The sequence below is a fragment of the Pan troglodytes genome, chromosome 9, assembly GCF_028858775.2.
Source record: "Pan troglodytes isolate AG18354 chromosome 9, NHGRI_mPanTro3-v2.0_pri, whole genome shotgun sequence".
Classification (NCBI taxonomy): domain Eukaryota; kingdom Metazoa; phylum Chordata; class Mammalia; order Primates; family Hominidae; genus Pan; species Pan troglodytes.
In genome coordinates, this window is record NC_072407.2 from 14924367 (window position 1) to 14947087 (window position 22721).

Below are 22721 nucleotides of genomic sequence, written 5' to 3' on the forward strand. Positions count from 1 at the left end.
TGAGGCAGGATAATCACTTAAACCCGGAGGCGGAGGTTGCGGTGAGCCGAGATGGCACCATTGCACTCTAACCTAGGCAACAAGAGCAAAACTCTGTCTCTTAAACAAAAAAGGAAGAAAAAAAACATTTTTTTAAAAAAAGACTTCACATAGATCAGCTAATGGTCCTGCTTCAGATTTTTTAATTTGTATAAGGAAAATAGATGTGCTGAGTTTTTTAATATAGTAGTTACATTCATGTTTCTCTAAACCTGAAATGTTCTAGGCAGTGTTCTGACTTACTGAGCCAGGCCCAGTACCATGTGGCCCGGGCACGCAAACAAGATGAAGAAGAGCGGGAGCTGCGGGCCAAGCAAGAGCAAGAAAAGGAGCTGTTAAGGCAGAAACTTCTTAAAGAACAGGTATCTTGTATTTTCCAGTTATACTGGAATTAATGAATTGTGTGCATGCATACACTTTGTATGTTTAAAAAAAAAGTCCTCTGCCAGGCGTGGTGGCTGACACCTCTAATCCCAACACTTTGGGAGGATGAGGTGGGTGGAGGGCGGATCACTTGAGGTCAGGAGTTCGAGACCAGCCTGGCCAACATGGTGAAACCCCATCTCTACTAAAAATACAAAAATTAGCCAGGAGTGGTGGCATGCACCTGTAATCCCAGCTACTCGGGGAGCTGAGGCAAGAGAATCACTTGAAGCTGGGAGGCCAAGGTTGTAGTGAGCCGAGATTGCACCACTGTACTCCAGTCTAGGCAACAGAGTGAGACTCCATCTCAAAAGAAAAAAAAAATCCTCTTCTTAGGATGGTAGCCATTAATTTTTCATCATAAGAAAATTTGCAGTGGGGTTTCTTTTCTACCATTTTTCCTCATAGGAAGAGAAACGTCTCAGAGAAAAGGAAGAGCAAAAGAAACTTTTGGAACAGCGGGCCCAGTATGTGGAGAAGACCAAAAATATTCTTATGTTTACTGGTGAGACTGAAGCAACAAAAGAGAAGAAAAGAGGTGGTGGTGGTGGACGGGTAAGATATAATTCCTGCTAGCACAAGTGACCTCATTCTCTGTCTTTTGGCTTTGAGAAATGAGGATAATTGGTTAAATTCCTTCTGTACTTACTAGTTTTGACTTCCTTTTTTGTTAAGAGACAGTCTTCTAACACAGAGAATGATTTAAATGGTATCCAGTATTTAGCAATGCATTCCAAGGTTTGCTAAGTGTATTTTACCTTGTGGTTATCTTTTAAATAGTTGATTTTTGCAAAGTTTTAACCAGTTGAGACTTTCGACTCAATTAGAAGTCTTTAAAATATGGGCCTAGCCAAGAACCTCTTCCACGTGGCTTAGTAAAAGATCCTTCATTTGGGCCGGGCACAGTGGCTCATGCTTATAATCCTAGCACTTTGGGAGGCCGAGGTGGGCAGATCACTTGAGGTCAGGAGTTTGAGACCAGCTTGGCCAACATGGTCCATGTCTCTACTAAAAAGTACAGAAATTAGCCAGGTGTAGTGATGCATGCCTGTAGTCCCAGCTACTCGGGAGGCTGAGGCACGAGAATCACTTGAACCCAAGAGGCAGAGGTTGCAGTGAGCCGAGATTGCCCCACTGCACTCTCGCCTGGGCAAAAGAGTGAGACTTCATCTCAAAAAAAAAAAAAAAAAAAAAAATCCTTCATTGTCAAATGACAATGGATATGGCCCCTTTCTGTACCTTAGCATTCTAACCACATTCCACTAACCAGGAAATAACTGACTATAGTCTTGTTTGGATTTTAGCGTTCTAAGAAGGGAGGAGAGTTTGATGAATTTGTCAATGATGACACTGATGATGACCTACCTATATCCAAAAAGAAGAAGAGAAGAAAGGGTAGTGGCAGTGAACAAGAAGGTGAAGATGAGGAGGGTGGTGAGAGAAAGAAGAAAAAGAGGAGAAGGTAATGTCATCATTAATGTGTTTTAAGTAACCTCATAAAAGTGGTGAAAGACCTTTTACCTTCTGAATCTTTTGATGCTTAGAATTTATGAACACTTGATCCAAACAGTGAAGCTTTTTGTGCCCCCACTTCCTACTTTAATCCTAAGATAGACCCCAGTACAAAATCCACTGAGTACCTGGGATTTCCATACATCTCCACAGCTTTCCTTCTAAGCGCTGCAAGTTAGTCATAATTGCCTTTCTTGTGTCTCTAAATATTTATTGGAAAACATGTGATTTAGAATAAGACCTGGATTGTGTCCACACTAACTGTGCATGTGCAATCTTGGAAAAATCACTAAGCCTCAGTTTCCTCTCTGTCATTGGTAACAGCAATGCCTACCTCATGGTTTTTGCTCAATGCATAAGATGTGAATGTGTGTAAAAGCGCCTTTAAAACCACCCAGTGTTCTCTGCTGTTAAGATCAAGGATGCCCTACCCATTTCTCATGCGGAGGTGCCTCCTAAGCTACTTTGTCCCTCTCTTGTTGTGCTATCCTGTCCCCAGGAACCTCCATTCAGTTATCTTACCTAGACTGCCCTTCCCAACCCTTGGCTGACTATATTTGGGAAAGAACCTGCTACTACATTAAGACACAGACTTGTGGAATTGAAGCTGTGGTGAGGATATTAGTAGCAGGCCTGGAATCAATAGTTGGGAAAGAAGGAAGAGGAAGGGAAGGACGTTGAAGTCTGGAGCCTGGGTCTTTTCTCATCTTCTCTGTCACTCTACCAAGTGCAAGATTCAAATGCAAATTAATGAGAGCTCAGCAGTGACTAATCAGCAGACATTGCATAAATACATAGTTTTTACATTTCTGAGCCATGTGCAGCAAGAGTAAGTTATGTCCCCTGCCCTTGAGGAGTGCACAATATGATTGAGGACAGCACCCATATAGAAGAGGATTCAGAATGAATAATAATTTAATGGCAAAGTAGTCTGGAACTTTATAGGTAGGCTCTTGACAAACTCTCTCTTGGTGTTCACTATTTAAGACATCCAAAGGGAGAAGAAGGATCTGATGATGATGAAACAGAAAATGGCCCCAAACCGAAAAAACGACGTCCACCAAAAGCAGAGAAGAAAAAGGCTGTAAGTTTATAGTACTGTGTTTTTCTGTCCCCTAGTAGATGTGAAAGATTGCAGTACACTAGAATACATTCTTTCCTTGCAGCTTTCTCAAGCACAAATGCTTGTTTTCAAAGTTCATCAGTGGCTGTTTGATTGTATCATTGTAATGCAAACCCAATTTAACAAGATGGCCTAATGTAAGAGTCTTGACTAATCTATTATGTTTGACATTCTTTAGCCCAAGCCAGAACGTCTGCCTCCATCAATGAAGGGAAAAATAAAATCCAAAGCCATAATTTCATCAAGTGATGACTCTTCGGATGAGGATAAACTTAAAATTGCTGATGAAGGGTAGGATATTTTCTCTTTGTAAATTCTTCTCATGATGTAGATAAATCAAAAGTGATTACTAATCAGCCTGTCTGTACTAGGAAAAATATACTTGTCTTTCTTTTTATTTATAAATAATAAGAGGGGTGGGGACAGACTTGAAAATTGGAGGAAATAGATAGCTGGGAGTGTTGCTGTGCCGAAATGGCTTCTCCCCAGCTTCTTAGAATCTGAGAGCTGGAAGGAACTTGAACCTGTCATTTTGTCCTACTACATCTTTCCTCTCAAATAAGAAAAGCTTTTTTGAAGTCTCATTTCTTCATGGATGTTAGCTGAAATTTCCTAGATGACATCCTTCTAAATGAAATGTATCATTTTGCTGCCCTACTGTTGACACACTAAAAGTGTTACAGATAGCCAGGTCCTGGTCATATGGAGGTAGGCTATTTCTTTTTATTATTTATTTATTTATCTATTTTTGAGACGGAGTTTCGCTCTTGTTGCCCAGGCTGGAGTGCAATGGCAATCTTGGCTTACCGCAACCTCCACCTTCCGGGTTCAAGCGATTCTCCTGCCTCAGTCTCCCAAGTAGGTGGGATTACAGGCATGTGCCACCATGCCCAGCTAATTTTGTATTTTTAGTAGAGATGGGGTTTCTCCGTGTTGAGAGAGGCTATTTCTTGACTGTTTTCTCCCCCGTTGTGCGGTGGTAAGTCAACAGTACCTGCTCCATGGAGGACTTATCCTAGACTCCTTCCACAAGACTCCTTTAGTTCATGGCCCACCCAGTGAAGCAATACTTGATTTTATTTGTCCTAAACTTGCTCCTCAAGCTCAAGTTGTCCCCCATTTGGATTTCTCAACCAGGTCTCTTAATACTGTACTACACTGTGTTCTTCTGTAGCCATCATTTTCATTTATTCATTCAACAGACATTTGAACATCCAGTGTGTGAGATAGTGTAAGTGCTGGGAATACAGAGAGAAAAGATAGGCCCATAAATTCTCCAAGGAATTTCTGCTTCAGAGGCAGTGGAAAAGAACAGATAAACCAAAACCATGTTGTAGGCTGGGTGCAGTGGCTCACACCTGTAATCCCAGCACTTTGAGAGGCCAACGTGGGCGGATCACTTGAGGCCAGGAGTTTGAGACCAGCCTGGCTAACATGGCAAAACCCCATCCCTACTAAAAATACAAAAATTAACCAGTCATGGTGGCGTGTGCCTGTAATCCCAGCTACTAGGGAGGCTGAGGGACAAGAATCGCTTGAAACCAGGAGGCAGAGGTTGAAGTGAGCTGAGATGGCACCACTGCACTCCAGTCTGGGCGACAGAATGAGACTCTTGTGAAAAAAAAAAAAAAAAAAAAAGCTCACATTATAGTTGGATTAATGTATCATGTAAATTTGCATTATTGTTCTCCAGGAACCATACCTAGTCTTGAGTTTGGGTGGTGGTAGGAGTTGTAAGAGATGTTTTTTTCTAAAAGAAAGGGTGTTTGAGTTGAGTCTTAGAAGAATTGGGATTCCTGAGGCAGAGGTTAGCATGTTGAGGAGGCTAAGGCTTCTGGTGGGGATTGGACTCATAGGGAGGTAATCTATAAAGAACCAGTTCTGGCCAGGTGAGGTGGCTCACGCCTATAATCCCAGCACTTTGGGAGGCTGAGGCAGGAGGATCACTTGAGGCCAGAAGTTTGAGACTAGCCTGGGCAGCAAGTGAGACAGAAATTTTATAAAAACAAAATAAACAAAAACAAAAAAGATTTGCAGTTCCCTTTTTCTCTGAAGGCACCGGCTGACACATCTGGATTGTTTTTCCGTAAAGCACTGTTTAGCCCTTGTCCCCATAGTGTTACCCAGGTCTGTTTAGAGACATGCATGATCAGTGTAATGAAATACGTGGTTTTCAAAGACTGAGCACTATTAAATGTGTTGGCAGAAAGGTCCATTGTGAGAGGCTGAGCTGCTGCCAAATCTGTACCTGAGGTCAAGGCCAAGTTTGTTTGAGCCACTTGCATCAGTTAAGCTTTGTCCTGACCATCATAAAGTGTGTTTGCTTATTTGGCAAGATGGAATGGAGTGAATTGGATCCCAGGGAAGACCCACAGGTCTTTAATATGTATACAGAAAGAGAGTAATATATTTCACCTCCCTCACCGTTCCTAGACCGAACTCTGTGGGATTCAGTATTCCTTTATTGGAATATCTGTCATGAAAACCAGAACTAAGGAATGTGCCAGAGAAGTGTGCCTGCTCCAAAGGAGCGGTCACCGTGGTTAAGGGAATGTTCTTTCCTCAGAGCCTCCAGGAAGCCAAGACTCTGAGGGTGCTGCCACCATTCTAAGCATAAGCATGACTTCCCCTTTCCTTTCACTTATCAACTGACAAGTAGAGGGGAGAGCTTGGGAGCAAAGGGAAATAAACCAAAGGGCCCCTTTAGCCCCAGTTCCCTATCTTGAGCAAGTCTGGTCATGGTGGAGGGGACCTAGTGCAGTAGCAAATCTTAGGACAGGAATAATGACCTCACTCTTCAGGTACCTGTTAGCACCGATGGCAATAGGACAGGGAAATGTCCTTTGAAACCCTTTTCTGCCTTTGGAAAAGGGTTAATTCTTCAAAGTCTTCAAGCCAGTTGAGATCCTGGATTTCACCTTTGTTGCTGTTAATTTGTGTACAGAGATAAACAAATGTATCCCTTCCTTTTCATAATTTTATATATGAAATTGGGAAATGCTTCATTCTGATGAAAAGTGTCCAGTGAGTCACCATCCCTGTTTATATTTTGACTTATAGCTAAAGTGCCTTATCTTTTTTTCCTTTTTAAACGTTTTTGAGTTGTGAAATATATCACATTTACAGAATAGTACACAAAACAAGTATCACAGAATGATACCTGTGTAACCACTATTTAGGTCAAGAAATAGAATATTAAATGCCCTTCTGTTTTAAAAGCACATTGTCTGCTCATCAAGGCCCCAGTTAGCCAGAATCCTCAGCTTCTAACCAATGATCATCTTTGCCAGACATCCCAGGAACAGCAACAGCAACAGTGACTCAGACGAGGACGAACAACGAAAGAAACGTGCCTCATCAGAGAGTGATTCCGATGAGAACCAGAACAAGTCTGGCAGCGAGGCCGGCAGTCCCCGGAGGCCACGAAGACAGCGGTCAGATCAGGACTCAGACAGTGACCAGCCATCCAGAAAGAGAAGGCCCTCCGGTTCTGAGCAGTCTGACAATGAATCTGTGCAGTCAGGGAGAAGCCACTCAGGAGTTTCTGAGAACGACTCTCGCCCAGCTTCTCCAAGTGCCGAATCAGATCACGAATCGGAGAGAGGATCTGATAATGAGGGTTCTGGCCAAGGCTCTGGAAATGAATCGGAACCAGAGGGATCCAACAATGAGGCCTCAGATAGAGGCTCAGAACATGGGTCAGATGATAGTGACTAGGTTTTATTTCATCAATAAGCTTCATCTCTGGAGGAAACTTTTTTAATATATGAAAGCTGTGATAAACATGTTTCAGATGTTTAGTCAATTGTGAAATTTTTCTTAAGGCAATTTTCTTTTCTATCAGTTTGTATATTACTAAGCCCCAAGAGACATTTCCTGTGCTAGAGTCCAATATTTGAGTCTCTCGTGCAAATGAGACTATTCTTTGTGGTACAATTCCACCTATCATATGTGAAAACTGCAGTAAAAATAAACCCAGATGCTAAATCATTCCTACAAAGGTTTGACTGAAACTGTGGCAGATGTCTCATCTTCTTTATATGTTAAGCAGCATACTCTTCTGATTTTTATTGCAATCTTTTACCAAGTGGTGCACAAACTTGGTATTGATGTCTTTATTCCATTTTGAGTTTAGATTGAGAATATTTTTATTTTCTGAAGGCAGAGATATCTACTGTATAATTGCACCAAAGTACATTTGAAAGGAAGGTTTTCAATAGTGTAATACTGCAGCGATGTAGATAAAATCACAAATGTATAATTTGTTAGGTTGAATAGGGTGTGGAAAATGCTTTTCTGTTAGTAGAATGCAAAAACCTACCTAAGCCACATGATAATAAAATTCTTTTACCAACTTTCATGGGTAACTTCGTGTCTTTTTTTGTTCGATATATTTGTGCATGGCAGTGTAGCATAAATTATGCAAATATTTGAAAAATCCTACATTAAGCCTCAAGACTTTTATAATTCTTACAGATTCGTGGAGTGTTTATTTTAAAGATGCAAGAAAACTAAGGTACCAGCATGTATTTTTATTTTCAGTAATTCAGTAATTAACACTAATATTTTTATGTAGTGGTTTGTAAGAGCTTTAATTATTGTAGTCAACAAGTATTATTAAATGTGCTATATTAGCCATTGAGGTGAGAATGCAGAGATAAAGTTCCCTTCTTGTCTTCAAAAATTGAGTAAAGATAAATTTGTTGTTCCTGTGGTGTGAGAAATAGGGTGATGATGTTTGCACAGGTTGTGGGAGCAAAAAGGAGGTTGGAAGAAGCAGTGAAGACAAGGTTTCTTGAAGGACAGGAGTCCTGAGATGACTCAGCCTGAGCCAGGGCTCCTGCCTATACCTCAGGATCAGCCTCCCATTTCTTAGTGGAGTTGGTGTCAGCAGGAACAGGCCGCATAGATAATGGGCCTAGTGCAGTGGCTTGTGCCTGTAATCCCAACATTTTGGGAGGCTAAGGCAGGAGGATCGCTTGAGGCCAGGAGTTTGAGACCCTCCCTGAGCAACCTAGCAAGGCCCCATCTCTACAGAAAATTTTAAAAATTAGCCAGGCGCCGTGGTACACACCTATAGTCCCAGCTACTTGGGAGGCTGAGGCAAGAGGACTGCTTGAGCCCAGGAGCTCTAGGTTACAGTGAGCCGTGATTGTACCACTGCACTCCAGCGTGGGCAGCAGAGCTGAGAGCAGAGATACTGGAACCCAGGAGTCCAGGACTGGAATCTCACTTCATGACACTAACCAACCATGTGACTTTGGGCAAGTTACTTCCCCTATATAGGCCACGTGCCTCATCTAAATCAAACCATTTCTCCACTGTTAATCTTTGAAAGCCTCAATTCAATGTCACAATTAGAGAATAAGACTTGCATTGACTTTGATGTTCATTTGGAACTAGACCAAGCACCACAACCATAAAATTAGAGCTATTTAATTAAAAAATAAATTTTGTTGAAATTTACACAAGAAAAACCATTCTGAATCTGAAGCTTTAAACCCCTTCCCTACTGAAATTACTTAACAGTCTTTTTAAGCAGACTATCCCGTTATAGCAAGACTATATACCCAACTCAGGAATGTTGTGAGGATGATGAGTTAAGGTAGGTTAAGTGATGAATGCATTGTAAATTCCCAATAAAATTATGCATGTGATTGAATTGGCTCTGAACGTTTGGCACTGTTCATCAAGCTTGGCTCGTTTAGCCTAAGTGGGGACTAGGTCAGTTACTCTTTCACAGGTCATCCTTTAAAAAATTCTTCCTAGTTCCCTTTGAGAAAAATATTTTGAATCTCCAGGAAATGTGACTTTCCTGGAGCTTTTAAAGTATCCCTTGTTTTGGTTCCACTAATGAACAATTTCCATCCCTGGGAGTGTCATTAGCCAAAAGAGGCAAGAAAGACCTTTTAAAGGATAATAATATCATCTCGAACTGGAATTTGGAGCCTATGATCACTGCAACTTTTGTCGTAGGGGTAGTTTCTGATGCTCTGGTCTTTTGGGTGTGCTGGGAAGTATGGGTTGGTGGCAATGCTTCCTGTAATGGCATTATGGGCCCAGGAAAGGGAATATGCTACAGGCAAATCAAATGTATCTAGACCTCAGTGCATCCTCCGATTTGGGGCCGGGCAAATCAGACTGCAGCTAGAGTCAGAGATTCTCACTTTGGATCAGCCCCTAATGATAGGAAGGCTGCCCTGGCTCCTAGTTTGACTCTGACACTCGATGTGACAAAATGCTTCACTTTTCAGCCTCAGTATCCCTATCTATAAAATGAGGTTGTTTATGATCCTTTTAACATTCTGGGGGCTTTCTAGATTATTTTATTCATTTATTTATTTATGTATTTATTTTTGAGATGGAGTCTCGCTCTGATGCCCAGGCTGGAGTTCAGTGGTATGAGCTTGGCTTACTGCAACCTCCACCTAACTGGGTTCAAGCGATTCTCCTGCCTCAGCCTCCCGAGTAGCTGGGATTACAGGCGCTGGTCACCATGCCTGGCTAATTTCTGTATTTTTAGTAGAGACAGGGTTTCGCCATGCAGGCCAGGCCGGTTTTGAACTCCTGACCTCAGGCGATCCGCCCAGCTCGGCCTCAAAGTGCCGGGATTGCAGACGTGAGCCACCGTGCCCAGCCCAAATGATTTTAAATACAGTGTCTCTACCTCAACTGCATTTTTAACTTGAGGTGTTTCTAGTAATTGAAAATCTTGTCTGCTATTTTAAGCCTAATTTCTTATAGATACAGATACATTTGCTTACGAAATATATTTATTTGGGCCAGGTGTGGTGGCTCGTGCCAGTAATCCTAGCACTTTGGGAGGCTGAGGTAGGAGGATTACTCGAGGCCAGGGGTTCAAGACCAGCCTGGGCAATAGAGTGAGACCCTGTCTCATTAAAAAAAAAAATTTTTTTTCTTGAGACTTAGTTTTACTCTTGTTGCCCAGGCTGGAGTGCAATGGCGCTATCTCGGCTCACCGCAACCTCCCTCTCCCGGGTTCAAGTGATTCTCCTGCCTCAGCTTCCCAAATAGCTGGGATTACAGGCATGTGCCACCACTCCTGGCTAATTTTGTATTTTTAGTAGAGACAGGGTTTCTCCATGTTGGTCAGGTTGGTCTCGAACTCCCGACCTCAGGTGATCCACCTGCCTCGGCCTCCCAAAGTGCTGGGATTACAGGCGTGAGCCACCGCACCCAGCAAAAACAATTTAAAAAATTTGTTTGAAGGAAGTATATTTATTTGGCTCTTGTCTTTTGCTGCTTTTTGTTTTGTTTTTTGTTTTTGTTTTTTTGAGACAGAGTCTCGCTCTGTCGCCCAGGCTGGAGTGCAGTGGCACGATCTTGGCTCACCAACCTCCACCTCCCGGGTTAAAGTGATTCTCCTGCCTCAGCCTCCTGAGTAGCTGGGACTACAGGCACATGCCACCATGCCCAGCTGATTTTTGTGTTTTTAGTAGAGACGGGATTTCACCATGTTGACCAAGCTGGTCTTGAACTCCTGACCTCATGTAATCCACCTGTCTCGGCCTCCCATAGTGCTGGGATTACAGACGTGAGCCACTGTGCCCATCCCCTTTTGCTGTTCTTTATTCTGCTTTATAGCAGAGGTATTTTGATAACATTTTTTCATTTTTAAAACAGTGAGTTTTGGAAAATATCTCAATTTTTGTGCATATGCCTTGATATAGCTGATCAATTCTGGATTGCCACTACTCTAACACTCTGAGGGCAAGTATATTTGTTCATGAAGTCCACAGCTAAATAGTGAAGAGAACACTTATTAGCAAGGCATGTGGGGCTGGCTTTTCAGGTATCTTCTGCAGAAGTCACTCAATTGTGAATTTACCTTCTTTTTAATTCTGTCTCCTAAACAGACCTCGATCCAGTGGGTTCCCCAGAGTGTTTTCCAGGACATGCTAGTTCCAAAAGATACTCCTTAAAAAAGAGTTCTATAGTCAAGTAAGTTATGAAAATGCTATAGCAATTAGGAAGTTTTGATGACAATTCACAGAAAACTCTGTTTCAAACTGATTTAGCAAGAAGGAAAGACTGGGCACAGTGGCTCACGCCTGTAATCCCAGCACTTTGGGAGGCTGAAGCAGGTGGATCACCTGATCTCAGGAGTTCGAGACCAGCCTGGCCAACATGGTGAAACTCCATCTCTACTAAAAATACAAAAATTAGCAGGGCGTAGTGGCACACCCCTGTAATCCCAGCTACTCGGGAGGCTGAGGCATGAGAATCACTTGAACCCAGGGGACAGGTTGCAATGAGCCGAGATTGCACCACTGTTCTCTACCCTGGGCAACAGAGTGAGATTCTGTCTCAAAAAAAAAAAAAAAAAAAAGGAAAGATAATTGTATCCTATAACTGGACATCCGGGGGGATTGCCGAAAGGAAGCTACAGTTCAATCAGAAGTTTCAGTATTATGAAAGACTCAGTTTTATTCATTCTTTTTATCATGCATATAGAAGAGTATATGATGTGATAAATATAAATTAATACCTGTATATCCCTTCTAGAGCCCTTTCCTGTGTGCCTCCTGTGTGCCCTTTCCCAGTTGCACACCTCTCCTTTCCCATATATGCTATGTTCGAGCAAAGTGTTTAAACCTGTCTGGGAGTTTAGCCCCTTCTGAGGATGTAGGTCATAATTTGAACATTGCTATCATTGTGCTTTACCGTAGAAAGTGAGGTGTCAGGCTCCTTGCCTCTGCCCTGCGTGACCCCTTAGTGTTGATTGAAATGATCTATTTATCCCCACCAGACCATGAACTTGAGGACAGAGCTTATAGTGTTTCCATCTATTTCCAGGGGCCAATCATAAAGCCTGGCAAGAAGTAGATGCTAATTTATATTTTGAATATAAATTTAAAACTGAATTAACTAAACGTGGAGGTTGTGGCAAGGATTGGACTCTGCTCTGAGGCCTCTGCAGCTCCATCCTGCTCTTCTAGAATGTGTTTTAGCAAATGCATTTTGTGGGAGTCAGGTTTCCACTTGAACTCAGTGGTAGCATGTGGCATAAGTCCAGGTCCCCTTCACAAACGCAGCCACAGCAGATGCACTGCCAGACTCTCCACGTGGCTGGAAACGGTCAGGCTGCTGTTTCTTACAAACCGTCCTTATGCCCACCAGCTTTTGTTCTCATATTGACAATTGTGAAGGCATTGAATGTCCGTCAAACTACTCAAAGATCACTACTCTTGAGCATAAACTCAATAAATGAACATGTAGGTTTGTCTTTAGTCCCAGACAGGGTGGAATGTCTGTGATATTATCTTCTCCAGAGGGGGATCAATGCCAAAACCTTTGTTCTCTTCTGAACTGCTTTGTTCTTTGAAACAATACTGTTTTGATCTCCCATGGGAGCCGCTGCTCCGATTTCCTTAACTGAAAAGAAGTGGCGACTTCAATTCCTGCCTTAGCCCGCTGCGGATTGTCCTGGTCTGCATGTGTGTGCCTGTGCCTAGGTGCAGACACGCTCCTTACTTATCTCACTTCCTGCTGCTTCCAGCTTGGAGTGGCAGCTAAAGCAATTAGGCCAAGGAGGTGGGAGAAGGGAGCATCAATATATTCCTTGGCCAGAAGCAACTGTGAGGGGCAAATGCTGGGGCTAGTTTCATGGATTTAAAACCTTGCTTCCACAGCCTGCAACCTTCTTGTTGGTTCTAGCTGAACTCTGGCATGGGAACCATGCACCTCCTTCTTTTTCATGGTTTATAGAAATTTCAGAACTCGGGTTCCCACCCTTTTGATCCTCCAGGAAGACTCGGGACCCTCCCTTCTGGAATCTCACATTGCAAACAGCTGATCTTGTTCTAAACCCCTATTCAAGGCAGCTCGGAAGTTCTCAGTAGTCACATGAGCTGACGGTGTGCTCCCCATGACAGCTGTGGTGTGGCTGGTAGGTCCTTGTCCCTGTGGCAGGGATGACAAATGCCTTATAGTTATTTGACTCTAGGCAATGGGGTTGGAGCATGAGGAAAGGGTTGGCCTTTGCAAAGAGCTGAGTCCCTTCATCCACAAAAAAGGAAATCATGTGTCAGTGCAATTATTAGCAAGTCAGTAGCTTAGATGGTAGGAAGATTTAGGGGATGGAGTTGCTTCTCAATGAGGTAGAAGCTGAGGCCCAGAGTCACCGTGGCTGGGAAGGCAGTACAGTCCTTGGTGGTCAGCAATGGGGCCTGGGCGGATTAGGGTGGATATCAGGGCTCGTCAGATTTTAATGGGCTAATCACCTACAGATTCTGATTCAGTGGGTCAGGAGTGAGACCAGACATTCTGCATTTCTAACCGGCTTTCAGGTGAAACGAATCCAAAGACTACACTTTGAGCCCGGGAGGTTGTATAGCATTACAAATGTGCCCTTTCTGGGAGAACACCCTCAACTTTTCTTTCATTGAGGCTTAAAAGCCTGACAAAGCAATTTCAGCAGGTAGGGGTGGGGTGTGGAGAAGCGGATATTACCAGGGGCAGGAGGAGTGAGTGAGAGGAGGCTCAGGGAGGAGACGATGTGAACAGCTCTTGTGAAGAGTGGGCAGGTGAGCATACCGGGGAGGTGGTGAAGTCCGATGGCACAAATTTTAAAGGACCTGGGCCTTCAGAAGAAAGAGGTGGACAGAAAGCAGAGTGGACACTGGCCATGCCAAGGCCACTGGGCATGAGACGCAAGGCAGCAGGGGAAGTGATGATGTCACAGGACAGCCAGGTTTCCTTTAGAGCAAGAAGATGACAGAACTGTCCAGAGAAGATATTGAGGATGTGGGAAATTTGCTGCTGATAGACCGTGAGGCCCAGAGGGTGTGGAGGAAGGGTTGAGGGGGGGGGAGAGGGGGGGAGAGGGAGGGAGAATGGGGGCACATTAGCAGGTGTATGGAGAAGTTCAGCGTGAGGTCCAGGTCCATACTGGGGCCCCTGGACTTCCCGTGGGCGAGGCAGGGCTGAAGCAGGCTGGGAAAACAGGTAACCAGTTCCAACTGCACAGAGTAGGGCCTTTGGGGATGCTCTTTCCTGCACTCGGGTGATGCACTGATGCTGTTTTTGGAAGCATGAGGGAGGGGCAGTAGAACTTCAGGAGAGGCGTCACTCCTGGGACAGGAAGCTGGGGTGCCCCACTCCAGGGCCCAGGTGTCTCAGCCATGGAGTGGAAGCCCCATGCACGCGACCTTGTCTCTCCAGGGCATGTTGTTATGGATGCTGCCTTTTTAGAGCAATGTGGTCAGACAATGCTGTCCCCACGCACTGGTGACTTGGTGGTTACAGCTCAGCATTTCCAAAGATAAAGCAATAGTTGTGGGTTTTTTTGTTTGTTTGTTTTTTGAGACGGAGTCTCACTCTGTTGCCCAGGCTGGAGTGCAATGGCATGCTCTTGGCTCACTCAACCTCTGCCTCCTGGGTTCAAGCGATTCTCCTGCCTCGGCCTCCTGAGTAGCTGGGATTACAGGCACACGCCACAATGCCCAGCTAATTTTTTGTATTTTTAGTAGAAACGGGATTTCACCATGTTGGCCAGGCTAGTCTCAGACTCCTGACCTCAGGTGATCCACCTGCCTCGGCCTCCCAAAGTGCTGGGATTACAGGTGTGAGCCACCACGCCTGGCCAATAGCTGTGTCTTGAGCTTCAAATATCATAGATGCCTGAGTATAAGGTGTCCTGAATATAACGTGACCCCATGCCCACTGTAAACGTTCTCTGTCTGCCCAAAAGATTTTTCACTAACTTAAACTTACAAACTTTGGGGATGTAGATGAAATAGTTCAATGTCTACTAATAATACTTATTAAATTTAAAATGTGTTTAAATCACACATTCATAAAATGTTGAGAACAAGTGCTTTCCTCCATTCATATTCCATACAATAATTTCACTCAAATTTATCACAGAATCTTTGTCCATTGTACTTGAGCCACTTTCGGAATCATCTAACAGTTTTCAGGAGAACGTTGCCTTCCCACCCATCGTGTTGTTTGAGGTCCAGGCTTGAGAGTCCACGGCTCTGTGGCTGAATGTGTTGTCCTGAGCTGCCAGCACTCCTCTGCAACTGGCCTTCCCATTTGTCCTGTAGGCGGCTTTTCCCATCTTCATTTGATGTACTGCTCTTTCTTTTTTGTGTGAGAGAGGTTCTCGCTCTGTCAGCCAGGCTGGGGTGCAATAGTCAGATCATTGCTTACTGCAGCTTCGACCTCCTAGGCTCAAGCAATCCTCCTGCCTCCCCTCCCTACCAGCTAGGACTACAGGAATACAGCATTGTGCCTGGCTAATTTTTAAAATTTTTGGAGAGACAGGGTCTCACCGTGTTGCCCAGGCTGGTCTCAAACCCCTGGCTTCAAGTGATTCTCCTGCCTCAGCCTCCCAAAGCAGTGAGATTTCAGGCATGAGCCACTGTGCCCAGGCTAATGTACCACTTTTTAAAGCAATCTTTAAAGTGCTTGTTTATAACTTTTGCAAACTCTTGAGATTTTACAACCGTGTCCCCAGGAATAACAATTAAATCTGTATTCAATTTCTTTGACACCAAGCCTCTCGAAGGCCTCCGTAAACATCAAAAACTAGCTATTGATTGGGATCACTTCAGGTTAATGTGTCATCCCCAAACTGTAGATTATTGTCCAAACAAATGTAATTGACAGGGCCTCATGTAATTGGAAATTGTCAGGCAATTATCGTGTGTCAATTAAAAGTAATAAAAGTAAAAAATATAAAACTAACAACACATGTATAAGATATGTATTCTAAAAATTACACAATGATGAAAACAACATCAAAGAAGACTCAGGCTGGGCACAGTGGCTCACACCTGTAATCCCAGCATTTTGGGAGGTTGAGGTGGGAGGATCGCTTGGGCTCAGGAGTTCAAGACCAGCCTGGGCAACATGGCGAAATCCCATCTCTACAAAGAATACAAAAAGTTAGCCAGATGTGGTGGCGTGTGCCTGTAGTCCCAGCTACTTGGGGGCTGAGGCAGGAGGATCACTTGAGCCTGGGAAGCAGAGGTTGCGGTGAGCTGAGATGGCACCACTGCACTACAGCCTGGGTGACAAAGTGAGACCCTGTCTCAAAAAAAAAAAAAAAAAAAAAAAAAAGTCTTAAATTAAGAGATATATCATGTTCACGGATTGGAAGACTCAACATAGTGAAGATGTTTCTCTACAAAAAAAAAAAAAAAGAAGAAGAAGAAGAAAAAATTGTTAGAGCGAAAATGTCAGGCTTTTTTTCAAGAGGATAAAAACTGCAGGTATTGGCTAGGCACAGTGAAACACGCCTCTAATCCCAGCACTTTGGGAATCTGAGGGAGGTGCATCACTTGAGCCCAGGAGTTCCAGACCACCCTAGGCAACATGGTGAAACCCTGTCTCTACAAAAAATTAGCCGGGCATGGTGGCCCACCTGTAGTCCCAGCAACTTGAGAGGCTGAGGTAGGAGAATCATTTGACCCCAAGAGGTTGAGGCTTCAGTAAGCTGAGATTGTGCCACTGCTCTCCAGCCTGAGCGACAGAATGAGACCCTGTCTTCAATCAAAACAAAAGCAAAACAAAACAAAACCTGCAAGTATTTATAGTTTGCCACATTTTGTTTTATTTTCCCCATCTTTGGAAATCAGCTCCAATTTTGACTGCTGTGTAATAGAAAAAATGCGGACTTTAGAGTTATTCGAACTCTAAATCCTAGCTCTTCCTCTGACAAATGATGTGACTTTGAACAATGGCTCCATCCCCCTCAGCTTCAATTTCCTACTGTTTAAATTGGGATAACAATGTCTACATCCCAGGACTATTCTGAGAATAATATAGTCAGAGTTCAAAAAGGTTAGTCTTTTTTTCCCACTGATTTTTTAAAGAGCTTTTTGTGGTTAACCCTTGATTGTGCACATGCAAATATTTTAATTTATCCTTTATAACATTTTGGGACAAACAGATTAATAGGCAAATCTGTCAACATTTCCCTTCATCGTTTCTGGATATGTATTTTTTTTCACAAAGAGATAGATGTTCCATGAAGTTAAAGCTTAGGCATCAGGGTCCCTCACTTGCCTGGGCCTCTTCCAAGGCTGCACCTAATTTTTCATTTGTGATTTTGTTTTCTTTTTCCTAAAGAGACTCCCACCATCCCTGCCAAATTATGTAAACGTCAGGCCCCACAGAATCTGGAACTTTCCCGAGTAACGTGCTTAGAAAAGTCACGTCACCCTAGGCCGGGCACGGTGACTCACGCCTGTTATCCCAGCACTTTGGGAGGCCGAGGCGGGCAGATCACCTGAGGTCAGGAGTTCAAGACCAGCCTGACCAACATGGCAAAACCCTGTCTCTAGTAAAAAATACAAAAATTAGCCGGGCGTTGTGGCGGGCGCCTGTAATCCCAGCTACTCGGGAGGCTGAGGCAGGGAGAATTGCTTGAACCCGGGAGGTGGAGGTTGCAGTGAGCCGAGATCACACCATTGCACTCCAGCCTAGAAGAAAGAGGGAGACTCTAAAAAAAAAAAAAAAAAAAAAAAAGAAGCAAAGCAAAGCAAAGTCACCTCACCCCAAATTATGAAAAATTTTAATAGGCTTAGCTATATATCTTTTCTTTTGGCTTATTTTCTAATTTTTTAGTACTAAAGTGGATTACTAATTTTCTTCAAAGAATTTTTCTCAGAACAAAATAGAGCTCCACTGCTCATTCATTCACTCATTTTATTTACTGGTTCGTCCAAGCCCTTCCCTCACCTTTCTGTACCCAGCTGAGTTGTGAAGCAGCTGGTGGGTTCCGGGGAGGAGAGAGGAAGGGACAGAGCTAGAGGGCACGGTGGCCCTGGATGGAAGTGATGGTACTGGGGTTGGGGGCAATGTATTAGTTTCTAGGACTACCGTAATGAAGTAGCACAAACAGGGTGGCTTGAACAGCAAAAACATATTCTCTCATTGTTCTGGAGACTAGCAGTCCAAAATCAAGGTGTCAGCAGGGCATGGGAAGGCTCTAGAGAGAATCTGTCCACGTCTCTCTCCTAGCTGCTAGCATTGCTGGCAAACCTTGGCAGTCCTTGGCTTGCAGAGGTGTCACTCCAATCTCTGCCCCTGTCATCAAATGGCGCTCACCCTGCATGTCTGTGTGCCACTTCTCTTATTATAAGGACACCATTATATCAGATTAGGGCCTCCTCTAATGACTTGCTTACATCTGCAAAGACCCTATTTCCCAATAGGAAGACCACATTCACTGGTACCTGGAGTTAGGACATCAGCATATATCTTTGGGGGCTGGGGACATAATTCAACCCATGACAGAAGGATTAGGGGGCTGATTCTTCCTCACCTCAGGTCCTACACCCCAACCCCTCAGAAGCACCTGCCCCTCCCTACACTCATTCCGCCCTGGTTACACTTCCAAGCATGAGGAGCTCATTGCCTCTGCAAAGGGTCCTTTACTTTCTCTCTTCAGTTTCTGTCCCCTACCCCAACATGCATTTTGGTGTATCTGGTATGAGCACCGGCTCCTGAGTTACAGTGTAGGGCTTGAATCACCACCCCATGACTTCATAGATGTGTGGCTCAGTACTTCAAAAGAGCATGCATGATATGATGTGGCTCTGTGTCCTCACCCGAATCTCATGTCATCTCAAATTGTAATCCCCATAATCCCCATGTGTCAAGGGAGGGACCTGGTGGGAGGTGATTCGATCTTGGGGGCGGTTTCCCCCATGCTGTTCTCATGATAGTGAGGGAGTTCTCACAAGGAGATCTGATGGTTTTATAAGTGCTTGACAGTTCCTCCTTCACACTCTCTCTCTCGTTGCCTTGTGAGGAAGGCGCCTACTTCCCCTTCACTTTCTCCCGTGATTGCAAGTTTCCTGAATTCTCCCCAAACATGTGGAACTGTAAGCCAATTAAACCTCTTTTTTTTAAAATAAATTACCAAGTCTCAGGTATTTCTTTATAGCAGTGTGAAAACGGCCTAATACAATGCAGAAAAGGCGTTCATAACTACTTGCCAAATACATGAAAGATCTTGGGCAGGTGCTTTGCTTCTCTGAGCCTCAGTTTGGGGCTCAGACATGGGGATAGTGAAGGGGGATAGTGAAGCACCTGCCTCAAGGATGTTGGGATGATTACAAGGGATGACTACCTTGATGCACTTGGTCCAGCCTGGCATATGCTAACTCCTCGGCAAACATTAGCTACAGTAATCATAATACGTCCTAGCAGAGCTCAGGATGCAGTGCAGGCAGTGCGCTGGTCTTAATGAGGGATTGATATTAACAAATGATAAAAAGCAATCCTCCAAAGGCAGCCCATCTCACTCAGCATAAAAGCCAAAGTCCTTACTGGGTCTGACTAGTTCTCTGCACTGGCCGGCGCCCTTCTCCCCAGCCTCAAACCCCCTTGCCCTCTGCTTGGCCAGATTGTTCCTCAGACAGGCCAGGTGCGTTCCCAATCTCAGGGCCTCCAGCTTGGCCTCCCCTCTGCCAGGAATGCTGTTCCTCCAGATGGCTGTGGAGTTCACTCCCTGGCATCTCTTAGATCTTTGCTCAAAGGCCACCTCCTCCTGAGGTCATCCCAGAACCCCCTCTTTCAAGCAGCACTCACTCCACTCCCTAGCCCTTACTCGCATCCCTGCATACAGCACTTTTTACTGCCTGGCACTGTACGTTTGTTGATTTACTGTCTCTCTGCTATCACCCAGAACGTTGGTTCCAGAAGAAGACTGTCTCATTATTGTTACATCTCTGGCCCTGGAGTAGCCCCTGGCAAATATGTACTCAGTACATGTTTGCGAGACGCATGGACTTGTAGAACAGTTCCACAGCTGTCCATCACTGATGTTCCATACCTAGCGATGCGGCCCCTCGAAACGCACTGGAGAGCTGGGCAGACCAAGGATAATTTCACAGGTAAGTCAGATAGAGCCTGGGGAGGTGCAGCGATTGGCCTAGGCTCCGAGACTGATGACCCGGGAAGCTGGGGCCTGCGCTCTGCTCTGTGGCTGGGCATGCTGTGCAGCTGACCTGAGCAGCTCTTGAGGAGTCACTGCTCATTTACCAGTCACATCGTCGTGTCATGCACCGTTGACAGGAGACCAAGCCCAGGGCAACATTCTCACTTCCCCCTCTCCATGAGCGTGACCTGTGGGTCTCGGTCTTGCCTCCGCGTGGGCCGTACAGGACAAGGGCCAGAGCCTTGCAACCCGACCCACCTGCCAGGGGTGGTCTCCCAGCAGCCCGGCAGAGGGCGCTGTGGGACAGCGTTGCTCATCGGTCGGGGACCTGGGTCCAGCTCAGCCCCCGGCGCTCCCCCTGGGTCAGGACGGGCAAGGGCAGGGCTGCGGGGCGGGGCAGGGCTGCGGGGCGGGGCAGGGCAGTCTGTGGGACTTGAATGTCCTGTGTCCGCTACTCTCTGCCGTGTGCTCAGGTGTCTCCTCGTCTAGGGCTCTTGCATATTCTTGTAGGACTTTGCTTGGAAAATTGTCTAGTGAGAAAGTGACTCGTTTTTGGTTTGCATGAGGCTATGGTTCCAGAGTTAGAAAGGGAGGGAGTGTTGGTTTGCGGCAAAGAGTTTAGGGATGAATATTGAGTTTGAAGCGCTGTGGCACATTCAGAAATATGTCCAGGGGCTGGTTGGATGTGCGAGTTAGACATTCTGGAAAGGGGTTTGGACTCAAGATACAGATGTCATCAGCAGATAGCTGGTAATCGGATCCACAGAAGTGAGTGACAGTGTTGAAGGAGGGAGGCAAAACAGCAACATTCAGGGGCCAGGTGAAAAAAGAGGGCTTTTAAAGGAGACCGAGGAGAAGCTGGGAGAAAAACAAAGTGGGAAAGAGGAAAGTCAACTGGCGAGTGCTTTTGATTGATCAAATAAGACTGAGCTATACCCTTTAATTAGATCTAGCCAATGATCTTGTTAGCTCAGAAGATGGAAGCAGTTCTCCTGGGGAGGAATCTTAGAAAGGAGGGTGACATTCATATCTATTGGGCTGCTATGTGGGATGCTCTCCCTAGTGACTTTTACATATTAGCTTGTTTAGCTCTCATGACAATCCTTAAGTATTAACCCTGTTTTCTTTCTTTTTTTTTTTTTTTAATTTTTGAGACAGGGTCTTGCTCTGTCTCCCAGGCTGGAGTGCAGTGGCACGATCATAGTTCACTGCAGCCTCAAACTCTTGGGCTCAAGCAATCCTCCCACCTCAGCCTTCAGAGTAGCTGGAACTACAGCTGCACGTTAGCCACATTTTCATTCATTCATTCGAGACAGGGTCTCACTCTGTTGCCCAGGCTGGAGTGCAGTGACGTGATCATGGCTCACTGCAGCCTCGACCTCCTTGGCTCAGGTGATCCTCCCACCTCAGCCTCCCGAGTAGCTGAGACTACAGGTGTGCATCACCACACTTAGCAAATTTTTCTACTTTTTTTTTTTTGTAGACACAGGGTTTCCCCACGTTGCCCAAGCTAAATTTTCTAAAATAATTTCTAAAATAATCAAGACTCAGATAAAAAATATCTTACCTCAGATCACCCTGCTTGTAAGTGTTAGAGATTAACCCTAGATCGATCTACAACTCAAGTCTGAGGTCTTTCCACTACTTCCTTCCTCTATGTCCACATCCTGCCATGTAGGGTAATTTTATTAATTCATGATTTGGTTGAACAAATATTTGAGTTTACCGGGCACTGGGCACTGTTCTAGATGCTGGGAATACAGCAGTGAAAAAAACTGTCAAATACTTCATGCTCTTCACATTCTAGCAGGAATCAGATATAACCATGCAGTATGTCATGTAATGAGACATGGAGATACAAAAAGGAAAGAGGGATGAGGATGTGTTTAGAGTTTTAAAATATATATATGAATTTCTTTCCTGCCCCTTAAGATCTGCAGGAGGTTATCAGAATTGACAATGAGGACTTTACTAATAAAAGTGACATTTGAAGCTGGGCGCGGTAGCTCACGCCTGTAATTCCAGCACTTTGGGAGGCCGAGGCGGGCGGATCACGAGGTCAGGAGATCGAGACCATCCTGGCTAACACGGTGAAACCCCGTGTCTACTAAAAATACAAAAAATTAGCCGGGCATGGCGGCGGGTGCCTGTAGTCCCAGCTACTCAGGTGGCTGAGGCAGGAGAATGGCGTGAACCCAGTAGGTGGAGCTTGCAGTGAGCCAAGATCGCGCCACTGCACTCCAGCCTGGGCGACAAAGCAAGACTCCGTCTCAAACAAAAAAAAGTGACATTTGAGCCAAGACCTGAGGAAGGGGAGAAAGCCAGTCATCCAGTTATCCAGAAGAAAGGAGAAACATAAAACCTCCAAAGTAAGAAGATGCTTGGCATGTCCCAGGAGCAGCAAATCCAGTGTGATGGGAGCAGAAGGATTAAGTGCCAGCAGTAGGAAATGAGATCAGAGAAACAGGTTGTGGGGCAAGGATGGGGAGAGGGCTAAGGAAATCAGATGTGGGGTGATGTAGACCAAATTAAGTATTTTGACATAAAAATCCCACTAGGTGGGAAGCCATTTGGTGGGTTTTGAGCCAAGTGGTGCTGTGTTGAGACGACAAAATGGAGGTGAGGGCTAGGCAGGGAGGCCAGTTAAGGCTACTGTGGTACCTAGGTAAGAAATGAGGGTGGTGGTTGAAGAAGTGAGTTCTTCAA

The 22721-nt window shown here is 44.8% G+C and overlaps 1 protein-coding gene across 2 annotated transcripts in view; it reads left to right on the forward strand.

The window, feature by feature from the left end:
* CTR9 (CTR9 homolog, Paf1/RNA polymerase II complex component) overlaps positions 1 to 7455 on the forward strand; it is a 28746-nt gene extending 21291 nt beyond the window's left edge. For both annotated transcript variants that reach the window (XM_016920372.4, XM_016920373.4), the window contains 6 exons: positions 266 to 401; positions 871 to 1017; positions 1767 to 1924; positions 2962 to 3058; positions 3276 to 3388; positions 6388 to 7455. In XM_016920372.4, the coding sequence (XP_016775861.1) occupies positions 266 to 401; positions 871 to 1017; positions 1767 to 1924; positions 2962 to 3058; positions 3276 to 3388; positions 6388 to 6814 (1078 nt within the window). In that variant the 3' untranslated portion in view covers positions 6815 to 7455. The remainder of the gene's footprint in view (positions 1 to 265; positions 402 to 870; positions 1018 to 1766; positions 1925 to 2961; positions 3059 to 3275; positions 3389 to 6387) is intronic.
* The last annotated feature ends 15266 nt before the right edge of the window (positions 7456 to 22721 follow it).